Source organism: Letharia lupina (genome assembly GCF_014066315.1).
Source record: "Letharia lupina isolate WasteWater1 chromosome Unknown contig_9, whole genome shotgun sequence".
In the NCBI taxonomy this organism is placed as follows: Eukaryota; Fungi; Ascomycota; class Lecanoromycetes; order Lecanorales; family Parmeliaceae; genus Letharia; species Letharia lupina.
The window spans coordinates 1,464,150-1,483,844 of record NW_023502978.1 but is presented as its reverse complement, the minus strand read 5'-3'; the positions used below and the strand labels follow the sequence as shown (position 1 = coordinate 1,483,844).

The 19,695-nt window shown below is 50.1% G+C and overlaps 7 protein-coding genes across 7 annotated transcripts; 3 read left to right on the top strand and 4 right to left on the bottom strand.

Annotated features, from left to right (window-relative positions):
• Positions 1-674: 674 nt before the first annotated feature.
• HO133_010919 (uncharacterized protein) lies at positions 675-987 on the bottom strand (the record flags this gene model as incomplete). Its single annotated transcript, XM_037301768.1, has 2 exons — positions 675-902; positions 955-987. The coding sequence occupies 2 exons, from the start codon at positions 985-987 to the stop codon at positions 675-677; spliced, it is 261 nt and encodes an 86-aa protein (XP_037153402.1).
• A 3,892-nt stretch (positions 988-4,879) lies between these two features.
• Positions 4,880-8,142, bottom strand: HO133_010918 (uncharacterized protein; the record flags this gene model as incomplete). Its single annotated transcript, XM_037301767.1, has 5 exons — positions 4,880-5,230; positions 5,282-5,356; positions 5,919-5,929; positions 5,992-7,132; positions 7,180-8,142. 5 exons carry the CDS (start codon positions 8,140-8,142, stop codon positions 4,880-4,882), a joined length of 2,541 nt encoding a protein of 846 aa, XP_037153401.1.
• A 325-nt stretch (positions 8,143-8,467) lies between these two features.
• HO133_010917 (uncharacterized protein) lies at positions 8,468-10,413 on the bottom strand (the record flags this gene model as incomplete). The annotated part of the gene is made up of 4 exons (XM_037301766.1): positions 8,468-9,236; positions 9,284-9,521; positions 9,571-10,116; positions 10,182-10,413. 4 exons carry the CDS (start codon positions 10,411-10,413, stop codon positions 8,468-8,470), a joined length of 1,785 nt encoding a protein of 594 aa, XP_037153400.1.
• A 391-nt stretch (positions 10,414-10,804) lies between these two features.
• On the top strand, positions 10,805-12,127 carry HO133_010916 (uncharacterized protein; the record flags this gene model as incomplete). Its single annotated transcript, XM_037301765.1, has 5 exons — positions 10,805-10,921; positions 10,975-11,035; positions 11,092-11,570; positions 11,626-11,898; positions 11,951-12,127. The coding sequence occupies 5 exons, from the start codon at positions 10,805-10,807 to the stop codon at positions 12,125-12,127; spliced, it is 1,107 nt and encodes a 368-aa protein (XP_037153399.1).
• A 993-nt stretch (positions 12,128-13,120) lies between these two features.
• HO133_010915 (uncharacterized protein) lies at positions 13,121-14,019 on the top strand (the record flags this gene model as incomplete). The annotated part of the gene is made up of 4 exons (XM_037301764.1): positions 13,121-13,253; positions 13,315-13,349; positions 13,403-13,465; positions 13,522-14,019. The coding sequence occupies 4 exons, from the start codon at positions 13,121-13,123 to the stop codon at positions 14,017-14,019; spliced, it is 729 nt and encodes a 242-aa protein (XP_037153398.1).
• Positions 14,020-14,704: 685 nt separating this feature from the next.
• Positions 14,705-15,508, bottom strand: HO133_010914 (uncharacterized protein; the record flags this gene model as incomplete). The annotated part of the gene is made up of 1 exon (XM_037301763.1): positions 14,705-15,508. The coding sequence occupies one exon, from the start codon at positions 15,506-15,508 to the stop codon at positions 14,705-14,707; it is 804 nt and encodes a 267-aa protein (XP_037153397.1).
• An 814-nt stretch (positions 15,509-16,322) lies between these two features.
• Positions 16,323-19,441, top strand: HO133_010913 (uncharacterized protein; the record flags this gene model as incomplete). The annotated part of the gene is made up of 2 exons (XM_037301762.1): positions 16,323-16,730; positions 16,781-19,441. The coding sequence occupies 2 exons, from the start codon at positions 16,323-16,325 to the stop codon at positions 19,439-19,441; spliced, it is 3,069 nt and encodes a 1,022-aa protein (XP_037153396.1).
• Between the last annotated feature and the right edge of the window lie 254 nt (positions 19,442-19,695).

Sequence of the window (19,695 nt, the reverse complement as noted above, 5' to 3'; positions counted from 1 at the left end):
TTCTGTTCGTTGTGCCTCTCTACCCCCCCGAACTACTAGCACAATGTTCCGTCCGCTCAGCAGACGAACGATCCTGTCAAGCTAGCTTTCACCTCTTCCGTCACTCATCACTCCTCTTTTCCCTTCCGCACTGTCTTCATTTTGACGCACCGACCATACAGCCACTCCATATTCGATCCCAGCGCTTGCACCCCGAAGATACCGGCGGCTATGGAATACCATCCCAAAACTGTCCACGGGAAGTTGCACTCATCAAGGAAGTCTGGGAAAGCGATGATTATGTCGTAGTACAAGGATAAGCATTCAATGGTATTCATAGAGCACAAGAGGGAGTGGATGGTACGAAGGACAGTGCTTTTGGAGCAGGCTGGTGCCGAAAACACGGTTCATGACTGTGGAGTTTCTCGTTGAGCTAGGGCCTCGACTTCACGGTTTGGCTTTCATGGTACAATGGGATTAGGGTACGAGGCACTTTGGTTGAGAAGACATGCTTGTGGAATGCAAGGGCGTCTCGTTGGAATCTTCTGGTATAGTTAAGAAATAAGGAAGAACGGGGTTGAATTGAAGTGTCCTGTGGTTGTTCGATTCGCTCAACACTTTCAAGACTTGCTGCTTGCATACGCATGCAACCCTTTCATCGAGCGACTCGAAGCATCTTCGGAGCAGCTGTACACTCACACCAAGCCGCCTCCCTCTTTCCCTCCCCTGGCGCTTCCAATAGCATCACCATTCCGCTCTCCTGCGTCCTCCTTGTCCCGAGCGAAATAGATATGCGACCACACCGGGTATCTCAGCTCCAGGTACACCATTCCCGCCGCGAAAAGAACGGAGCAGACACCGAAAATCCACAAGAGTAACGGAGTGTGAATTGCCTTGCGAAAATTGTCGTAGAGTTCTTCGGACTGGATTTGCGGTTTAGCAGTGTTGAACGGAGTGGGAACCGACGGTACGTACGAGGAGGACGGTAGAGTTCGCCGAAGTAGACATCGTAGTTGGAGGATGGTGCGTGTCCGGGATGCTGAAAGATGTAGATGGGTAGCCTTGCTGTTCTGGCTTGCTGGAGTGGGCTGAGGAGGATGTTTGTTGTGCGTTTTTTTGGGCAAAATTGGTGAGTTGTTGTTTGCAGGGTAGCGGATGAGGCTGGGGGTTCACTGACAGTGAGCGATAAGTGTTGTTATTCGGATTTCTTACCTACCGAGATGGTAGCAGCCCAACGAATACCGACAGCCAAGCTTACACATGGGAATCTGTATCGATATCTGTTTAGCTATCTATGTGATTATTTGCCCTAACAAAATAATCTTTGATCTACAGCCCCATAAGAACCGTCGAACCAGGTCTTACACCTCGAATCAGCACTCTCTGGTCTTTTCAGGCACTGTGTTCTCCAACCCACCCCATTCCTCAACATACCACCTCAGTGTACCAGGAACAACGGCACGTTAAAAGGCCAATGACTGGGTAGACAGTGAAATACCAACCAACGGTAACGCCATCAACACCAGCCTGCAAAACCCCGACTCCAGCGGCGCTCAATGCGCACCTATGAAGACCGCTACTCGGTTTCTCGCAGTAACAAATTGCATCACAAAGGAGCGGCAATCGAGGTATTTGCCTGCAAAATCGAGCCATATCCCGCCATTGCGACTGCGGTAAAGGAACACTGATCTCAATCTCGCACGGTTGTCAGCAGCCTTGGAGACTGGCAGCCTGGAAATGCTGGCTGTAATGCGATAATCGTAGTCGAGGAGTTTCCCGTTGAGATGCACAGCAAGGATACCCCCAATACCTGATGGGAGGAGGTAAAGTAGACTTAGACTTTACTACTAGTACAAGTAGTGGCGAATATCCTATAGCGTCTTGGCATTATGAAGCCTCTCGAAGAATCTTCCTTGCCTAATGCAATTAACCACATCATCGCTAGATACACTCTACACAAATCGCTGATGAGGCGCTATATAAGCAAAGCCTTTGCTTTCTACACATACGAACGATCATTCACGGGTGCAAAAGATGCTTTCCAGCCTCGCAATTCCTGTCGTTTGACCGGTTCGACATGACGCTTCTTAGGGGCTTTTAGAATGACACATTGGGGAAGTTCTCATAAGTACCCTTAAATGTATAATAAAAAGTCGAACAAAGGTTGCCGGATTTCGGAACAAATGTCGGCAACCGATTAATGTTCCTCAAAAACTTCCAAGCCTTTGACATGTTCTTAACGAGTCGTCTCATATTGCTCTTCGCCATCCTCCTAAGACTGTATCCGTATTCGGTCTTGGCGAATAGCGCTGACATCAGCAGGTCATAACGACTATATTCAGAGTGACTTGATCAGCTTCATTCTCTAGCTCAACGGTGATGTTGATGCGTAAGTTGAGACTCATCACTCGACGGTATTATATGCGGCTGAGGAGCTATACTGACTGAAGCGTTGGAGAGCCAGATGAGAAACCTTCATGAGCTGGGGTAGGGGATCTTACCGAGCGTATAGTGCGTTTCGATCATCCCAGTCGCGTTGTGGTTCTGACATGCCCATGGTCTTTTGATACTCCTTCAGAAAAGGACGACCCATCCCATTTCAATATTTATCTGTGAGAGTCGATGGGATTCACCGTTGCGAGCACAAAGAGTCTCACATCAGCCATGCAGGTTGAAAGGGAAGCAGCCATTGCGCTCTCCGGTTCTCTAGATCGATGTGCCATAGGACCTGCTCATATGGTTTTGGGCTAATCGGGGTTCATAGCGTTTTCGGTCAGTATCGCCTAATCTTGTGACATTTCCAACTTGCTTGAGATGATTACAGGGATCATCAGGCAGTGTATCTCAATCATTTGTCATCATTACTTGGAGCTAGTCTCAAATCCACGCATATTGTATGAGGGTGTTCAGTAAGCGTGGATGTAAGGGTCACTTCTATCTCCTCTTTCCTGGCTAGCACGTATATCACTATTCAGGAGACAGGCAGAACCTTCGTCAACATCTCTTTGGAAGCTATTCACGCCCTGTTCGGTTTCTCAACATGTCGATCTGCTTCCTCCCGTGCCATCACCCCTCCTCCCTCAAGCCAAGTGCAGGCTCCCCTCACGACAGCCTTCACACGGCTTCCAAACCCTTGCGAACCTTCCCCGCCAAGACTCCTTCCGCGAGCCTAATTTGATGGATTCTCACCATTATTGCCGCTCCCATGAGCACATCCAAGGCGAGAAGCACCCAGAGTTGTTTGCTGGGGAGGCAGTAGTCGAGCACTTCGTACTAATGGTACAGGTTAGTGGTGCTGCGACGAGGAGAGGAAGTGATCGCACGAAACATCATGTTGGGGTAATCGAGTGCAGAAGACATTGGTTGAGGGAGTATGAGCTTATTGTGGGAGCTGGGTTGGTTTTGGTGGCTATTTTGGCTGTTCCGCTTTGCTGGGGTAGATTTTGTGTGAAGGCATTATGGACTGAGGGATGGGAAAGGGGTCTGACGATATATAAGAACAGGGGATGTGTGTTGATTGCCTAGATTGGCAGACTAGTGTCAGGTATTGAAGGTGCGAAGATCACTGGAGGACGGCATCAACACGCCAGATTTGCAACGGAAAAGCCTTGGTATTGGTAACAGTATGGTAATATTTCCTATGCAGCCGGTGCTTTTGCCCTTCTCTACCACGCCACCGTCGCCAAAACGTTCCGAGACCCTCACTTGGATGGCGCATTGAAAGGTTGGAGATTGGGACATTGAAGATAGACGGACTGAACAGGAGTGGCACGCCTTGGCTAAACCGGTGTCAAGACATCGTTGTTGTCATCGTTCGGATGGGTTTTTTGCTGTAACTGATAGAGGCCCCCGGGCTCTTGAGAGCACGTTCCAAGCACTGCCGGGACGTTGCCGCCTCTGAGATGATAAGCTTGATGCAGGTGAGGAGCGAATTGCAAGCAGCTGCGGTAGGATATAACCAGCGACGCGCTCAGTCCGGGCCAGGCCGGGATTATCCGTGACTCAGCCCGGGGAGTGGGAGACTGCCCAACCACGGGCCCGGGGACCAAGGAAGATGGTGCAGACAAAGATGCAGGAGTGCGGGTTGTTGGGGTCGATCCAGAGAGCGATGACGGTGCGCATTGAGAAAAAGGGGATCCGGCCAGCGGAGAGATGTTTGGAAGATGGGTAAGGGTAAGGAGCGGGATGAAGGGTATGGAGAGGTACATGGGAAGGGGGATGCTGGTATGTATATACACGTGCTGCTGGGACGCCGTGTCTACAATGCTCTGGACCCACCATGTGGGATTTGAGACTCGACAAAGAGGCTACATGACTGTAGTTGACAGATCTCGCATGCAGGTGCAGAACTGATAGACAGACCTTGGATGATAAACTTCTATCTCACGTCGTCTTGCTTTGTATATCCCTGAGACATCTGACCAACAGCTGTCTTGATGCACAATAAGTCTCGGAATTTGGGTCAGTTTTCAGAAAAGGCCCTGGGATGGCGCATCTTTTGCCACTTCGCGGCCTGTGGGAGGCTCACTTGTGATGCTGGACCGGGTTTGTGGTCTCTCCAATGTCGTGAAATATTGGCGTCACTCTCAAACAGTTCCGGAAGCCCAAAGCGTTATCAGCTGTGTGCGTGAGCGGGACCTGACCCTACACCATACCAGAACAGCGCGTTCAAAGGTGGAAGAAGCGGACTGCGGCATCTTGTTGCACGGTAAAGAGCCTCAAAGAGTGTTTCTTCAAGGTGCAGAGCAGGCAGATACGGTGGGAAAAAAGGGCCGCCACTCTTTTCATCAAAAGCCTGCAACTAGTGCGTGGCTCTCACTATATTCTAACATTATGCTCAATCGCTTGGTACCTCTTCCCTGATCCACACTCGATGCTAAGGTCTTGAACGAGGTGACATTTATGCATCCTCCAAGGTACCCAATGTAGGGACGTGGTCGACCATATTGACCAACACCACCACCATCCCAGCCACCACCATTCCCAGCATCGACGGCACCATGACAATTGACGCCGTAGAGCAGTAGTTCTTGCCAGTTGAAGCCTGGGTAAAACTGCATATATGCGCCAAAGCGCGGTTGTTCTCCTGGCTTTGGGCGAGGAGCGTAGGAAGGAAGTTGACAACGTTTTGCACGAGACCGGTGAGGCTTTCAAGCTGAGGGTGTGGGTCAGCTGTGACAGTGGGAGACAGAAGAGCAAGGGCGATACTAACGAGCCCGGTGACGTCGGTGGAGTTGTTGACACCGTCAAGCTGGATCATATGTTTAGCAGTGGCAGGTCTTAGGGGAAGGATACCACTTACGGCCTCAACTATGTCATTGGCTGGGAGCGACATGACCGCTGAGAGGGCAGTGAAGTCTTTTGGAGCCTCACAAGTCTGGTCGTTAGGCCTTGTTTAGTTCTGGTGATAGTCGGAATTGTTGCTGGGACGCTGGAGAGGAAGAATGTGCAGAGTGCCGGAAAACAATTTGGTTTGGGTATTACACGAAGACGATGATAAGAGTGCTGAGGAATAACCTGCCCTGCGTGAACGTCGGATCATCAATAACCGCTTCCCGGTTTCAAAATGGTCCGAGTCCATTGTCCATTTCCTTTCCGTGCTCAATGATTTTCGCCGGCAGCCTTTAGACCTACGACCGTTAATTGTGTAACGTTGTATTGAACATGACATTAATATAGTATTTGGCATACAGTGACCTGACATCTCAACAAGCCAAAGCTTGTGCTCACTGACGAGTCGAGATTTAAACGCGAGATATGCGTCACAAATGCGGTACCTGCAAGCTCGCCAGCAGCAGATTCACAATACTCACAACGCCTTCTCCTAAAATAAGTCCGCTAGCTAGCACAATCACAGGCGTATCCTCACGCCCTCGATAAATGCGCCAGTACCAGTTCACAAGACCGCCGATTGTGCGGGCCAAGGTGAATGAGGGTACATTATACATACCTTCACCAGTGTTAGTGAATTGAACAGTAACAACAGAAGAAGCAAAGCGGCTCGTCACCTACCAACTGCGACAGCAATACCGCCAGGTACCCAAGCTTGCCACCAATTTCCTTGGCCTCTCACCCTCGCTGCCGTCAACGCCACGAAAAGGAGCCCAGCTCCCAGAGCCCATTGCCAGGCCATATAGGGCAAGCCCTTACCGGTGACCAGCCTCGCTGTAAAGATCCAAACGTATGCAGTCGGCACTTGGAACATCCCGCCGGGCACCTCATAGACACTGGTATACAGTTTATAGACTCCGGCGCTGATAATGGCACCCGCAAAACTTCCAATTATCTGCCCCCAGAACTGTGCTCGTGGTGCAGCACCTAGCAAGTGACCGGTTTTGAGATCTTGCATCATATCGCCCGCTTGCAATGCTCCTGATTCGCTAATGGCGCCAGCGAGGAGGTTAATGGTGATAGCATTAGGATTGGAAGCGGGAATGACGAGCGCGAAGAAAAGTTGGGTAAGTTTGCTAATGCCAGAGACAGGATTGAGGTCTGTTTCCCCCAGTGCACGTACGCCCATGAGAGAGAGTAATAGAGCGAGGACGATGGAGAGAACAATGGCACCAAAGGGAATAGGAGGGAAAACGTAGCGGATGGCGAAGATGCAGAGTATGATGGAGAGGATGAGGAGGATGAGGACCGTTTTGTTCGAGACGAGATGGTGGGCTGGAGCATCAGGCTCGGCGGCTTCTTTATTTTGCACGGTCTTGGAATCTGATGTTGATGAAGGAGCGAGGGCTCTGTAGTCGCCTCTCTTTAGGGAGGATAGATGACCTCGGCGGTAGCGTTCTCTTAGGGTATCAAAGTAGGATGGTGCGTAGAGGATCAAAGGTCGAAGGATTAGCCAGCCAAGACTGACAACAGAATCCGCCAACATAATTGCTAGCGACACCCAGACAATCCAGCCTTTGCTTCCAGAGTTCCAGTCTTCAACAGGTCCTGGCGCCCATCCTTTGCTCTTCGCGAGTGGGGAAAAGACACCCCAACCGACTATGGCGCCTAGGAGCATGTGCAAGGTTGTTGCAGGCCCCATGATGATACCTTGACCGATATATGCAGGCGAGGGATTCAGTGTCCATAACCAATTGTTTGCGAGAGGAAGTCCGAAGACTGGAAGACCTCGTAAGTGAGGAATGAAGTATGATGCGAGAGTCTAGAAACATCAGCATTGACTCAACTTGGAAGACGTAGGTGCCATACATAGATAGTAGATATGATGAAAGCATAGATCAACAACCTAATCTTCGCTTTCCAATCGTCCCTATGATCCTCTTCCCCGGAAGACTGAACCTCAGTATAGTCTCTAGACGCGACTTGTAGGTTTCCACTACCGCTCCCTGCAGGGATGCCGTCCATGCTCGACGAACGTCGGATGTCTTGACTCCTTTGCCTAAATATCTCCAACCCACTATCGGACTTCTTCCTGCTATCTTCATCTGTATTCCCATGCAACACCCCAATCATCAGCGCAGTAGCCGTTCCTGACGGAAACTTCAGCTTCTCCCGTATGATAACCTCTCTCCGCAACGGCACCGCAAACACCACACCAAAGAAGCATATCCCGAGCGACCAGACTATCAACTTTCCAGTACTCAGGACTAGCGGTCCATTCTCCTCTGGCGTCAACAGGTAATTGAGCGCGGGCATCACACCCACAAATCCACAACCCAGCGGCATGGTTCCTAACGCTCCTGCAACCGTTTGAACCAGTACATTCTCAACGGAGGTGAATGGATAGTCGATGCATCGAGCTACTGTCTTGAAGAAGCCAAAGCCGATCAGTGCAGCGGGCATGGCCATCCCGGATACCCACCCGGTCTGGAGACCGAAGTACATGTTGGAGAAACAGATGATGACGCCGATAGCAAGGCCGACGAGAACACCACGGATGGTGAAATTCTGCCCTTGCTCGGCTTGTTCGGCGAGGAACTTTTGGGCATCATCGCGTTGAAGGAGAGAGGCATCGGGGTCGTCGTTGTCAGAGTCATTGCTAGCGGTGTCTTCGGTCATGTCTTGGTCCTCTTGGTCGTCACCAGCTTGAGAGGGATCTCCTGGCTCCAAAGAGCTTCTATCTGGGGCCATGCTTTTGGGCTGCCCAGCAGAGGACGTTCCACGGCTAGAAAGCTCGACATCTGCCTCAACAAGGCGGAGTCGAGCGGGCATGAAGATGGCGCCATCGACCCTATGCACGAGGGTCGGGGACAAAAGTCGTTGGACACCGATCTCCGCTAAGCCCTACCAAAGTGTCCAACGACTTTTGTCCCCGACCCTCGGCAGTGGTCATGCGCGGAGTTCGTACCGATTACCGGATGCCAAGCCATTCCTGAAACACTAATCTGATCAGCGGCTTCCAATTGTCAAGGCACTTTACACGTAATTTATTTGACACCAGTATTTGGCGGTTGTAATGCTTTTACTCGACAATTTGAATGATGAAGGATTATGGGCCCGCAAGAATTGCATACAGAATGGGGTATCATGCCATAAATCAACGCATCGACCACGACTGCTTTCCTTTCACTTTCCCTTGACTATTGTCCACCTGCCATTGGACCTTGATATCCAACGCGCGGTTGTCATCTTCTTTCTTTTCATAGCCTACAGTACCACTAATGGTCTGTCCCTTCTCAAGGGTGCCCTCCGTCTTCCCTTTGTGATCGATGAGAAGACAGCCTTGCTGCCAGTGCGTTCGCTTTCCATGCGGGCCTGTCGTGAATGCGATTGACTGCCCACCCTGGCGAATGTACTCTTCCGCTTTGCCTTCTGCAGGACCTCGAAAATAGGGAGATTGGACGAAGAAGGTATCAAACCATATGACAAAGCCATCCAAGGCTTCCATGTCTGCTTTCAGCGTACATGAGAACGCTTTACTCGCGAAAATGAGCTCTTCCTTTTTGGTAGTCCGCAAACATAGCTGCAAGAATGGAGATGATTCTGCTGGGACTGCAGAGTCTTCAACTTCTCTGATTACGACATCCTTGTAGATATCCCTGCACATACTGCTCATGTCGAAGCCATAAACGTTTTTCCAGTGATGAATATGGTCGCCTATGTATTCTGAGTCGGCCATGGGCGCTATGCGGAGTGTGCAGTGTGAGGGAACCATAAGACCCCAATGAGCAAGGTAGTGATCCCGGGCCCAAAGCACAGAGTCCAGCATTGCTTCGTAGAGTAGACAGTAACCCATCCACTCAGAGACGATGATGTCGACAGTCTTTACGGGTAGTATAACTTCCTCAATCTTTCCTCGCAGACATCTGTAGTAATTTAGTACAGTCGCACAGAAGGATGTTCTTTGACTGACGTGATTGTCTCTCCCATTCCATTTCTATAAACGTTCTCTCGGGCAAAATTGATGATATCCGAATTGTCCACCGCTATTACTCTTTTTGCTCCAGCCCGCGCGCAGAACATGGACAATATCCCCGTCCCGCATCCAACATCTAGTACAGTCTTGTTCTTGAAAAGATCTTTGTTTTCATATATGAAATCTCTGTAAGCATCTGTTCGAACTGTGTCTTTCAACATGGTTTCGTGTATATCTAGTTACGTCAGCATCTGAGCATCTCGCAACCTCAAAAAAGTATTTACCATGGCCGGAATATGACGCGAAGTAACTGGAATCTGTGTCTCCATTCACTTTTGAGGTGTTCCCACTTGAACCCTTCTCTGTGTCAGGGGCTTGAACGTCCCGCGGGCTATTGTGAGCTTCTAATGTGGTTTCTTCTCGAGTCAAGCCATTGTGAAGCCGACCATGCAATTCCATGTCACCCATGAGTAATTGCTTATGTTGTTCAAGGTCTTTCTGGGCGCTTTTCACTCTCTGTTCCATCTCGGCGATCCTGTATATCGGATTATCCGGTCTTGGATTTCTCGATAGATTGTAAGAACGTTGTGGTGGTTGGGCAACTTCAATTTGACCAACTCCAAAGGTCACACCGCTCAATTCGTCTTCAAGATCCTCCCCTATGACATCGTGCAAGCTGTACAGAAGAGCATCATCTTCAAGTTGTGGCATCAACCAATGCTCGGACTGGAAGGCGTCTTTTGATGACAGATCCGGTGGCCATCGACCAACAGCTCTGCCCTCGGCGCGGATGAAATTGATCATCTTGATCATTTCGAGATAGTCGAGTCCTGGATGTCAAGAGTCATTAGTACATGATCATTGGGTGGGACCGGTCGCTAGAGTTCTCACGCACTCAGTGTCTTCTGAACCTTCACGATATCAATGCTGTGGGTATCTCGACAATGTGGCAGCATGGACTGGGCGTCGGGAAATGTTTGTGAGCAGCCTAAACAAAACACCTCCATCTTCTCCACATCTGGCTCCTGGTCTTCCCAGCCTTCATCATCCTTCAAGTCTAGGATATCAGCTTCCTCTGAACTGTCTGAGGGGGCCGCTTCCCGATCGGCTTCTGTGATGTTTACCATCTTGAGCTAAGAATATGCCCAAGAACGGCATTTACTCTGCTGTTTCTTTCAATGATGATAAGCACTGTGGTTTTTCTAAGGTGTGAAATGCAGCACGCAACAGTCAAATTATCTATGTTTGTTTCCCTTTAGTGCTTTTGGACATACGGTAACACTGGCTCTTAAGTCCGAGCGGAGCTTTCCGCCTCTTAGACGCTTTTGTTTATGGATGCATTTGTACCACGGTACAGCTCCTTTCCTTCCCCTATACACAAGCAAGTCTATTTCCAACTACACTAAGGTCCGAGAATGAGAGGACATCCTTTGACATTTACAGGGATACAAAATCGCCTTTCGGTCTTGTGCGACTGAACAAAGAATAGTTGTACTGACCGTAAACACCGCCGCCAAAATGCTCGAGTCTTCGCCAATGGCATTCTTCTGGGGCCGCAACAAGCCTAAGTCGGACCTTGTAAAGCCAGCCAAAGACCTTCTCAACAGGTTGCGTCAGCCTCCAAAATTGCAGAAGGTGAGTAACCATGACCTTTCGCGAAAAGCACTCACGCTCACACAAGGTCCCAGACGGAGGAAGAAGTGGCCAAGCTGCTGGCCCAGATGAAGCTCGTACTGACGGGGACTCAAGGTTAGTGGTATTGCTGCTAAGCTGGCCGAGAATCCCGTACTCATGCCCTGCCGCAGAAACCGACAGCAACCCTGAATCAGTCTTACAGCTCATCACCTCCATGATCCAAGAGGATTTTCTCTATGTCCTCGCTTGTAGCATCCATCTTCTCTCCTTCGAGTCTCGTAAAGACTCCCAGGCTATATTCTCATACGTCCTGCGCTTCAGACCCCCCGGTAGCACGGCTGAGGACTCGCCCGCCTTGTCCTACGTGATCAACGACAGACCTGAGGTGGTCATTGAGCTATGCCGGGGTTATAACAATAAGGAGAGCGCAATGCCGTGTGGAGCAGTGCTAAGGGAAGTACTGAAGCACGAGCTCATCGTTAGTATTATATTGTACGATCAATCTCTAGAGAACCAGCTCGATACGAAGATCGATGATATAGCCTATTTGGACGTACCTCAATCAGGAGACGGGGTGTTCTGGAAATTCTTCGACTGGATCGATGGAGGAGCATTTGAAGTTAGCGCGGATGCGTTTACGACCTTCAGGGTAAGCACAGTGGCTTCCCATGGGCGTACTGCGTGGCTGACACTATATGACCTAGGACATTCTGACCAAACACAAGCCCCAAGTGTCCCAGTACCTAATGACCAACTTTGACCTCTTCTTTAAGCGATACAATACTATTTTGGTTGAATCGAGCTCCTATGTTACGAAGAGGCAATCGATCAAGTTGCTAGGAGAGATCCTCCTCGATAGGGCAAACTACAATGTTATGACCGCATACGTCGACAGGGGAGATCACCTGAAATTGTGTATGAATCTGTTGCGGGACGACAGAAAAATGGTGCAGTACGAGGGATTCCATGTATTCAAGGTATGCAATATCTGGATCACTCTGCCCTTCCTATGGTGCTAATAACCTCGAGGTCTTCGTTGCGAACCCGCATAAGTCAGACGCAGTCAAGAGAATTCTCACGCAAAATCGAGAACGCCTGCTCAGGTTCCTACCTGGCTTCTTGGCAGACCGAACAGAAGACGAGCAGTTCACGGACGAGAAAAGCTTTCTCATACGTCAAATAGAGACCTTGCCTCCGCCCGCTTGAAGCAGTTCGTTTGTGAAATACCTCCAAAGAGGCCAGGAGGCAACCCAACCAAACATACGACTTGTCCCACGTAGGAATCCAGTGACAGATATGAACACCACAACACCCCACCCGCTCATCGAGCGTCTAGTCTTGGAAGACTTGAGGCCGATGAAGGTCGAAAAACCGCGTCTACTTTGGCGGAAGGGTCAGTGATATTTACCTTTCCCGAAAGTGCCTCCCCGGAACTTGTGCTCTCACAACATGCCGTCTCTGCAGGGGGGTGACAGGAAACATGGATTCGCACCTAGGGAGAAGAGCAAACTACACCACGTCAGTGATTTTCGGAAATAGACGTAGCCATGAAATAGAAACAGGTGCAAAATGCTCGCTTTTCCTGACAGTCTATTCGCCGAAGCGTACGACTTCTATTGACCGTAAGTCTTGCAGGCTAGGTGCCAGAGAAATTTTGCAGTCGAAACGGTACTATGCCCCAAGATTTCAACAAAATATCAGCGAGGAGCTTCTTGGGCTACTGTAACGCTCTGGCATTGCGATCGTGAAGAATATATGAACCCGCCTGACTGCCACTTCTCCTTTTTTCTCAATTCTGAATGCTTTCCTGGCTGTTCAATGGGCTGTCCTCTCGGTTGATAAAGTACTCAGGTTAAACATGATATAGACGGACGAATTCGCAGATCACCAGGTGGATCAATGAGGTTAGAGGCTCAGAAGCTTAGCTCCTTGGTGTGAAAGGTCTAAGGTACTAAACCTTAGCTTGCGGAAGCGGGTAGGCACTGAAATTTCTAACATGATTGGTCTAAGATTGATGAACGATACTTTATCCTTTATCGCATCTTGCAGTAGTCTGCTTTTACGTGTATACGCCATACTGTACATCTGTACATCCCACATAACCCCGCCCCCGCCAAACCTTCACTAGGTATTCATAATTGAGACCATCCTCCTGCTCTTCTACATCTACTACAATCTACCATCGCTCCATCACACACTATGGCCTCAGCAACAGGCATTCCAGAAGAAAACCCTGCAACCCAGGGTCGAGGAGAAGACGAGCCCCTCCTCGGCCGAGCAGGCGACGCCTCACAGCAAGATGGACAGGGCATACAATTTAACTTCGTCCTCGGTACATCTGCTGTTCCCTCTTACCCAGGCCATACAACACATGCTAACATCCACCGCCCCAGGCACCGCTATTATCGCCCAAGCAGGCATCTGGATCGTCTGTTGGCCTCCACGCATCTCCCAAATCCCGAACCTACTGACAAGGTCCAGCTCACAGCCACCATCTGGGCCTCCGCCTTCATTGCGCCTCTCTCCCTCTTCTCCGCCCATCCCGTACGTCTTCCCTTCTATAATGGGCCGCCAAGTTCTCACTAAAGGCTACCCTACAGCTGCTCAACTCCGCCGGTCTGCTCTTGACCACCCAAGCCATCCTAATTCTCCAACCAACACATGCCCCTAAGCAAAAACACCTCGGTACCAACATACACGCCGCCATAAATGGCACCGCCGTCCTATCCCTCCTTGCCGCCTTCATAATCATCGAGTACAACAAATTCGCTCACGCCGGCGCCCACTTCACCTCCCCGCACGGCATCCTTGGACTCATCACATACATCTTCTTCGCTATTCAGGCTATTGTGGGAATAACGCAGTATTATACTCCGGGCATTTATGGAAGTGTGGATAATGCAAAGGCCATTTACAAATATCACCGCATGAGTGGCTACTTGCTGCTCATACTCAGCTTCGCAACGGTCGCCGCGGCCACGCAGACTGGTTTCAATACAACGACCCTGCACATCAAGCTGTGGGCTGTCATCGTAGCTGCTGTTATCACGCTGATTGGCCTGCTGCCGAGGATCAAGAAGCAGAAACTAGGATTTTAGCTGTGCAGGTAAATTTTTTGCAAGTGAATCGAAATGCAGGGAGATACATTGAAGTAGGTCAGATTGGAAGATATTTGCGCGCTTTTGCATTGATTGGCGTATGAGGGGATTATCGTTCCAATATTGAATTATGGGAAGGAGTTTTCGATTGAGCGGTATTGGAGTTCTACTTTCAGGAACTTATGATGTTACAGAGACTGTATTCAGATTGAGATACTTTATGTGTATACCGCCTCTCACATAACGCAGACAATGCATCAGTTTGCCTATCTTGCAAGCATAAAAAAGCCTTTTTTTGGTCTACTGCTACCAGTGTCCGACACAGTGTGGGTCTGATTTCATTCCCACCTGCTTGCCTGTAAGCCCCTCGAGCCTTGAGCAGTAAAGACATAGGGAGATTACTATGGATACTGTTTGTCTCCAATGTTTTTGTCGACCTCGATGTCTCGCAGGTCTTACAATATGACAAGAACGCTTGCGCTGCCCTAGACAATGTAGACATCCCGGAATTGCTGAACTAAATGATCACGATTTGCTCAGGCTGCTGAGAAAGGTTTGTAACCCATTGGACAAGACGTTCTATCTTCTATAAACCTCATACCGGAATCGACGACGCTAGGTGCTAAATGACAAAGGCCTGTGTCGCGAGCTATGCCCAATGCAGGGCCTGAAGATAGCAAGCTCCTCAGGCACTCAGCTGCCCGTTCCCATATTCTATCGCCGTCGCCTTTGGTGCCTTCAACACCTCATAAGGTAAGTGGTCCGCATAGACCTTCAATATCGCATCCACAATCTTCTGTGTATCCCCTTTATCACTCGTCGTATCTCCTGCTGCGCCAGGCAAATGATGTCCCATCTTGAACACCATCGAGATTGCAGTCTCCGGATCAAAGTACTTCACCAATCGTCTGCCTTTCTCGGAATGCGGATCCAATGTTCCTCTCACAAGCACGCAGGGGACATGGACGATCTCATCATCCTCCGGCTCCCTCGTCTCGCCATGCTCGTCAACCCCCTGACTAGGTTTCGTTGAAGGCGTCCTGGCTAAAGATAGACTCAACGGGGGAAATGACCCACACAGCATAACCCCGAACTTCCAATTTGGCATTCCGTCCGCGGCATTTCGCTCGTCCTGATCAGCAAGCAACCCTGCGGTCAACCTGGCACCCTGCGAAAAGCCCAACACCCCTACGAACTCGCCGCCGTCATCGTCCATCACCTTCCTCAGCGCCTGTCGTACACGTCTCTGGTCCTGTTCTGGGGCCTGGCTTGCGGGGTTTAACCAGCGGAAGTAGGGCTCGCAGCCTGCGAAGACTGGTAGAACGCCAGGACCAGCACCGCTTGGGAAAGGGCCGTCGGCAAACACGAATTTGAAGGTAGAACGGAGAGCCCATTGGAGACGGCGGGTTTGGATTTTGAATATCATGGCTGATGTGCCGCCACCGTGAAGGCAAAGCAGGCGGGGAAGGTGGTCATCTGACTCGACCATTTTGATGGTCTTTCTCTGTGATATGAGCGTCCGTTTCTTGAGCGGAGAGCCTTCTGCTTAGTCTAGAAAACAGCTAGGAAATTTATTCGACCACACACCTGCTGAAGGTGAATAGTGGCCGCCGAATTCAAGAATGACGATGCTGACTGCTAACAGTCATGTAATATTGTGAGGACTTTGAGTAAAAGATGAAGACGACCCGTCTTTCCTTTCGATTTCAACAGAGGATGCAAGGAAATGGCCCGTATCGACACGGAGGACGGACTGAGGAACAATAATGTTATCAAATGGGAGAATTTCGTTTGCACTAGACACAGAGAAATCCTATCTAGAGAGCGTGAGCTTGAACAAGGCAATGAAAAGCGAGGGTTTTCAGCTTCAGCAATTGAGCATCCCGGTACCCGTCGGTCAGCGACTCAGCTGGTAAGCACCGAGAGACACTAGCTCCGAAGGGGTTTAGCATGTGGCGCGTGCCGTGTCATGCACACTCGATAAGCGCGCCGGCAGTCGAATCTTGCAAAGGAGTTGCAGTAGCATTGAGAAGTGAATTTAGGGCAGTGCTGCCCATCTCCGAGAATTGATAGAGGCAAGCTGAATGCATGAGGTCGCCCGTATTGGGGGCAGAACCAGCATCAAAAATAGAGCATTCGTGTTGTTGCCTTGTTTACCTATATGGGTTGCACGAACGAGGCTATCCCTTCGTCGCCCCTTCCAAAACGCTCCAGCTCCCTTTTTGACCCATTCCAGAAGCCACCACGTGAATCTGCCGAGGTTTCCGCGAATCATATCCAGATCTCTCTGTGCTTCCGCAAGAATGGAGCTCAACGGTCACGTCCGACCAAAACGCAAAGGGAGCCCAAACACCATACACGATCGACCTACGAAGCTCTTCAAGCCTGAATCCTCAGAAATGTTAAATACGAACGGATCGCCAAGCGATAGTCAGTACATGTATGGTAGCGACAGTATCGCGGACGGCACAGTGGAGCCTGTGACAGCGACGGCCGATACGGCGGAATGGCAGGCTACCATCGAGGCGGTCGTCAAGAACGTTGTCTCTATACATTTCTGCCAGACTTGCTCATTTGACACGAGCTCGGCGCTAGCTAGTGAAGCTACTGGCTTTGTCGTAGATGCTGCGAAAGGGTACATCTTGACGAATCGTCACGTGGTTGGATCTGGACCCTTTTGGGGCTATTGTATTTTTGACAATCATGAAGAGGTAGGTTGGAAATTTGGTAGCTGGTATTTGAGGTTGCGCTAATAACGCAGTGCGACGTCTACCCTGTCTACCGTGACCCTGTCCACGATTTTGGTATCCTTCGCTTCGACCCAAACAAAATCAAATACATGCCCCTTTCAGAGCTAGTCCTACGTCCAGACCTCGCAAAAGTTGGGTCGGAGATAAGAGTAGTCGGTAATGATGCAGGCGAAAAGCTCAGTATCCTGTCCGGTGTCATCAGTAGGCTGGACAGAAATGCGCCGGAGTACGGCGAGGGATACAGCGACTTCAATACCAACTATATCCAAGCTGCTGCCGCGGCTAGCGGAGGAAGCTCTGGAAGCCCCGTCGTTAATTTGGATGGATACGCTGTTGCGTTACAAGCTGGAGGAAGGTCTGATGGTGCCTCGACAGATTACTTCCTGCCACTGGATCGACCTTCAAGAGCATTGGAGTGCATACGGAGAGGGCTACCTATAGCGCGTGGGACGATACAGACTCAGTGGATAATCAAGCCTTTTGATGAGTGCCGGAGATTAGGTCTCACAGCAGAGCATGAAGCTGCCATAAGGAAAGGGTTTCCTAAAGAGACTGGTTTGCTAGTTGCAGAGATCGTCCTCCCCCAAGGCCCAGCGGACAAGCAGCTTGAGGAGGGTGATGTACTCATCAAGGTCAATGGAGAAATCCTAACCCAATTCGTTCGACTGGATGACATACTAGATTCAAGCGTTGGCAAGAAGGTCAAGATCCTGGTCCAAAGAGGTGGTCAAGATGTTGAAGTTGAACTAGAAGTGGGAGACTTGCATGCTATCACACCAGACAGATTCGTCACCGTTGCCGGAGCCTCCTTTCACGATTTGTCCTACCAGCAAGCTCGCCTGTACGCCATTCCAGTAAAAGGAGTTTACGTCTGCGAAGCTGCTGGATCCTTTAGATTTGACAGCACAGAATCAGGTTGGATCATTGAATCGATTGATCAAAAGAAGACGCCGGACCTAAAGGCGTTTATCGATGTAATGAAAGGCATTCCCGACAGAGCACGCGTGGTCGTCACCTACAAGCATCTGAGCGATCTTCATACCCTAAATACTAGTATCATCTTGATAGACCGACATTGGGCGAGCAAGATGAGGATGGCAATTCGTAACGACAATACCGGAATCTGGGACTTTAGCGATCTTGGAGAACCACTACCAGCAGCGCCTGCGCAGCGACGAAAGGCAGACTTTGTTACCCTTGATTCCGTTGGGCATCCAGCAGCGGCAGATATCATCAGAAGCTTTGTCCGAGTCTCCTGCACAATGCCACTGAAACTCGATGGATTCCCAAGAACACGCAAAATCGGCTTCGGAGTGGTTATTAACGCCGAAAAAGGCCTGGTCTTGGTCTCGAGGGCTGTTGTCCCCTACGACCTGTGCGATCTGTCCCTTACAGTGGCCGATTCCATCATTGTGGATGCCAAAGTCCGCTTTTTGCATCCTTTGGCCAACTACGCTATCATACAATACGATCCGTCATTAGTGGATGCTCCAGTCAAGAGCGCGAAACTTGCTACCGAACCTATCAAGCAGGGTGCTTCCACAATATTCTTTGGCTGGAACCAGAATCTGCGGGTGGCGATGACTTCTACGACCGTAACGGACATCACCACTGTTGCAATACCATCTAATCTATCTGCACCTCGCTATCGTGCGATCAATCTTGATGCCATTACCGTCGATACTAGTCTCAGCGGCCAATGCGCGAGTGGTGTCCTCGTAGCTGAAGATGGCACAGTGGAAGCTCTTTGGCTTAGCTATCTCGGCGAGCGTACCGCACACACTTCCAAGGACGTCGAATACCACTTAGGCCTTGCTACTCCAACACTCCTTCCTGTCACCGACCAGATTCAAAAGGACATCACCCCGAGCCTTCGCATCCTCAACGTTGAAACCAATACCATCTCCATGTCACAAGTCCGCATCATGGGTGTCTCTGAGTCTTGGATTACCAAAGTTGCCGAAGCTAATTCCTCACGTCACCAACTCTTCATGGTCCGCAAAATCGACTGTGCACCTCCATCAGGCCACGACTCTCAGTCTCTCCAGGAGGGCGACATCATACTCACACTGAATGGCAAATTAATAACACGAGTCTCCGAGCTCGACATAATGTACGACAACGAATATCTCGATGCACTAATAGTGCGTGGCGGCCAAGAAATGACTCTCAAGGTCCCGACCATTCCTACCGAAGATCTCGAGACTGACCGAGCTGTCATCTTCTGCGGTGCCGTACTGCATCGGCCCCATCATGCCGTAAGGCAGCAGATCAGCAAGCTCCATAGCGAAGTTTATGTCTCGGCCCGCACTCGTGGCTCACCATCCTACCAATATGGCCTGGCGCCTACAAATTTCATCACCGCCGTCAACGATATCCCTACCCCGACGCTCACCCAATTCCTCGATGCTGTGAACAAGATACCAGACAATACATATTTCCGTCTCAGGGTATGTACTTTCGATAACGTACCATGGGTGGCTACGATGAAGAAAAACGAGCATTATTTCCCAACCGTGGAGTATGTGAAAGACTCGAGGGAACCGAATGGCTGGAGGGTCAGGAGCTGGGGAGAGAAGGGAGGCGTTCAGGACGCTGCAGGAGGAGTAATGGATGAGGGAACAGCGGCAGGCGATGATAATGGAGGTGCAGACGTTGATGTTGAGGGTTAGCAGAGGAAGGAGGTTGTAAATGGAGCAAGCGTTTGCATACTATATATGCCAAGGCACTACAGGGCCCAACTTCGATATCTCACCTTACCATAATAAAAGAAGACTTATCCTCATGCACCATCCTTATCTCAGCCCAGCGAAAGAAAACACCAGACATCAAAGACCCATTCCCACACAATCCATCCCACTCAACCATGCTTCACACAAATCGGCACACATCAAGAACCCAAAAACCCCCAAACAAACCCACCCTC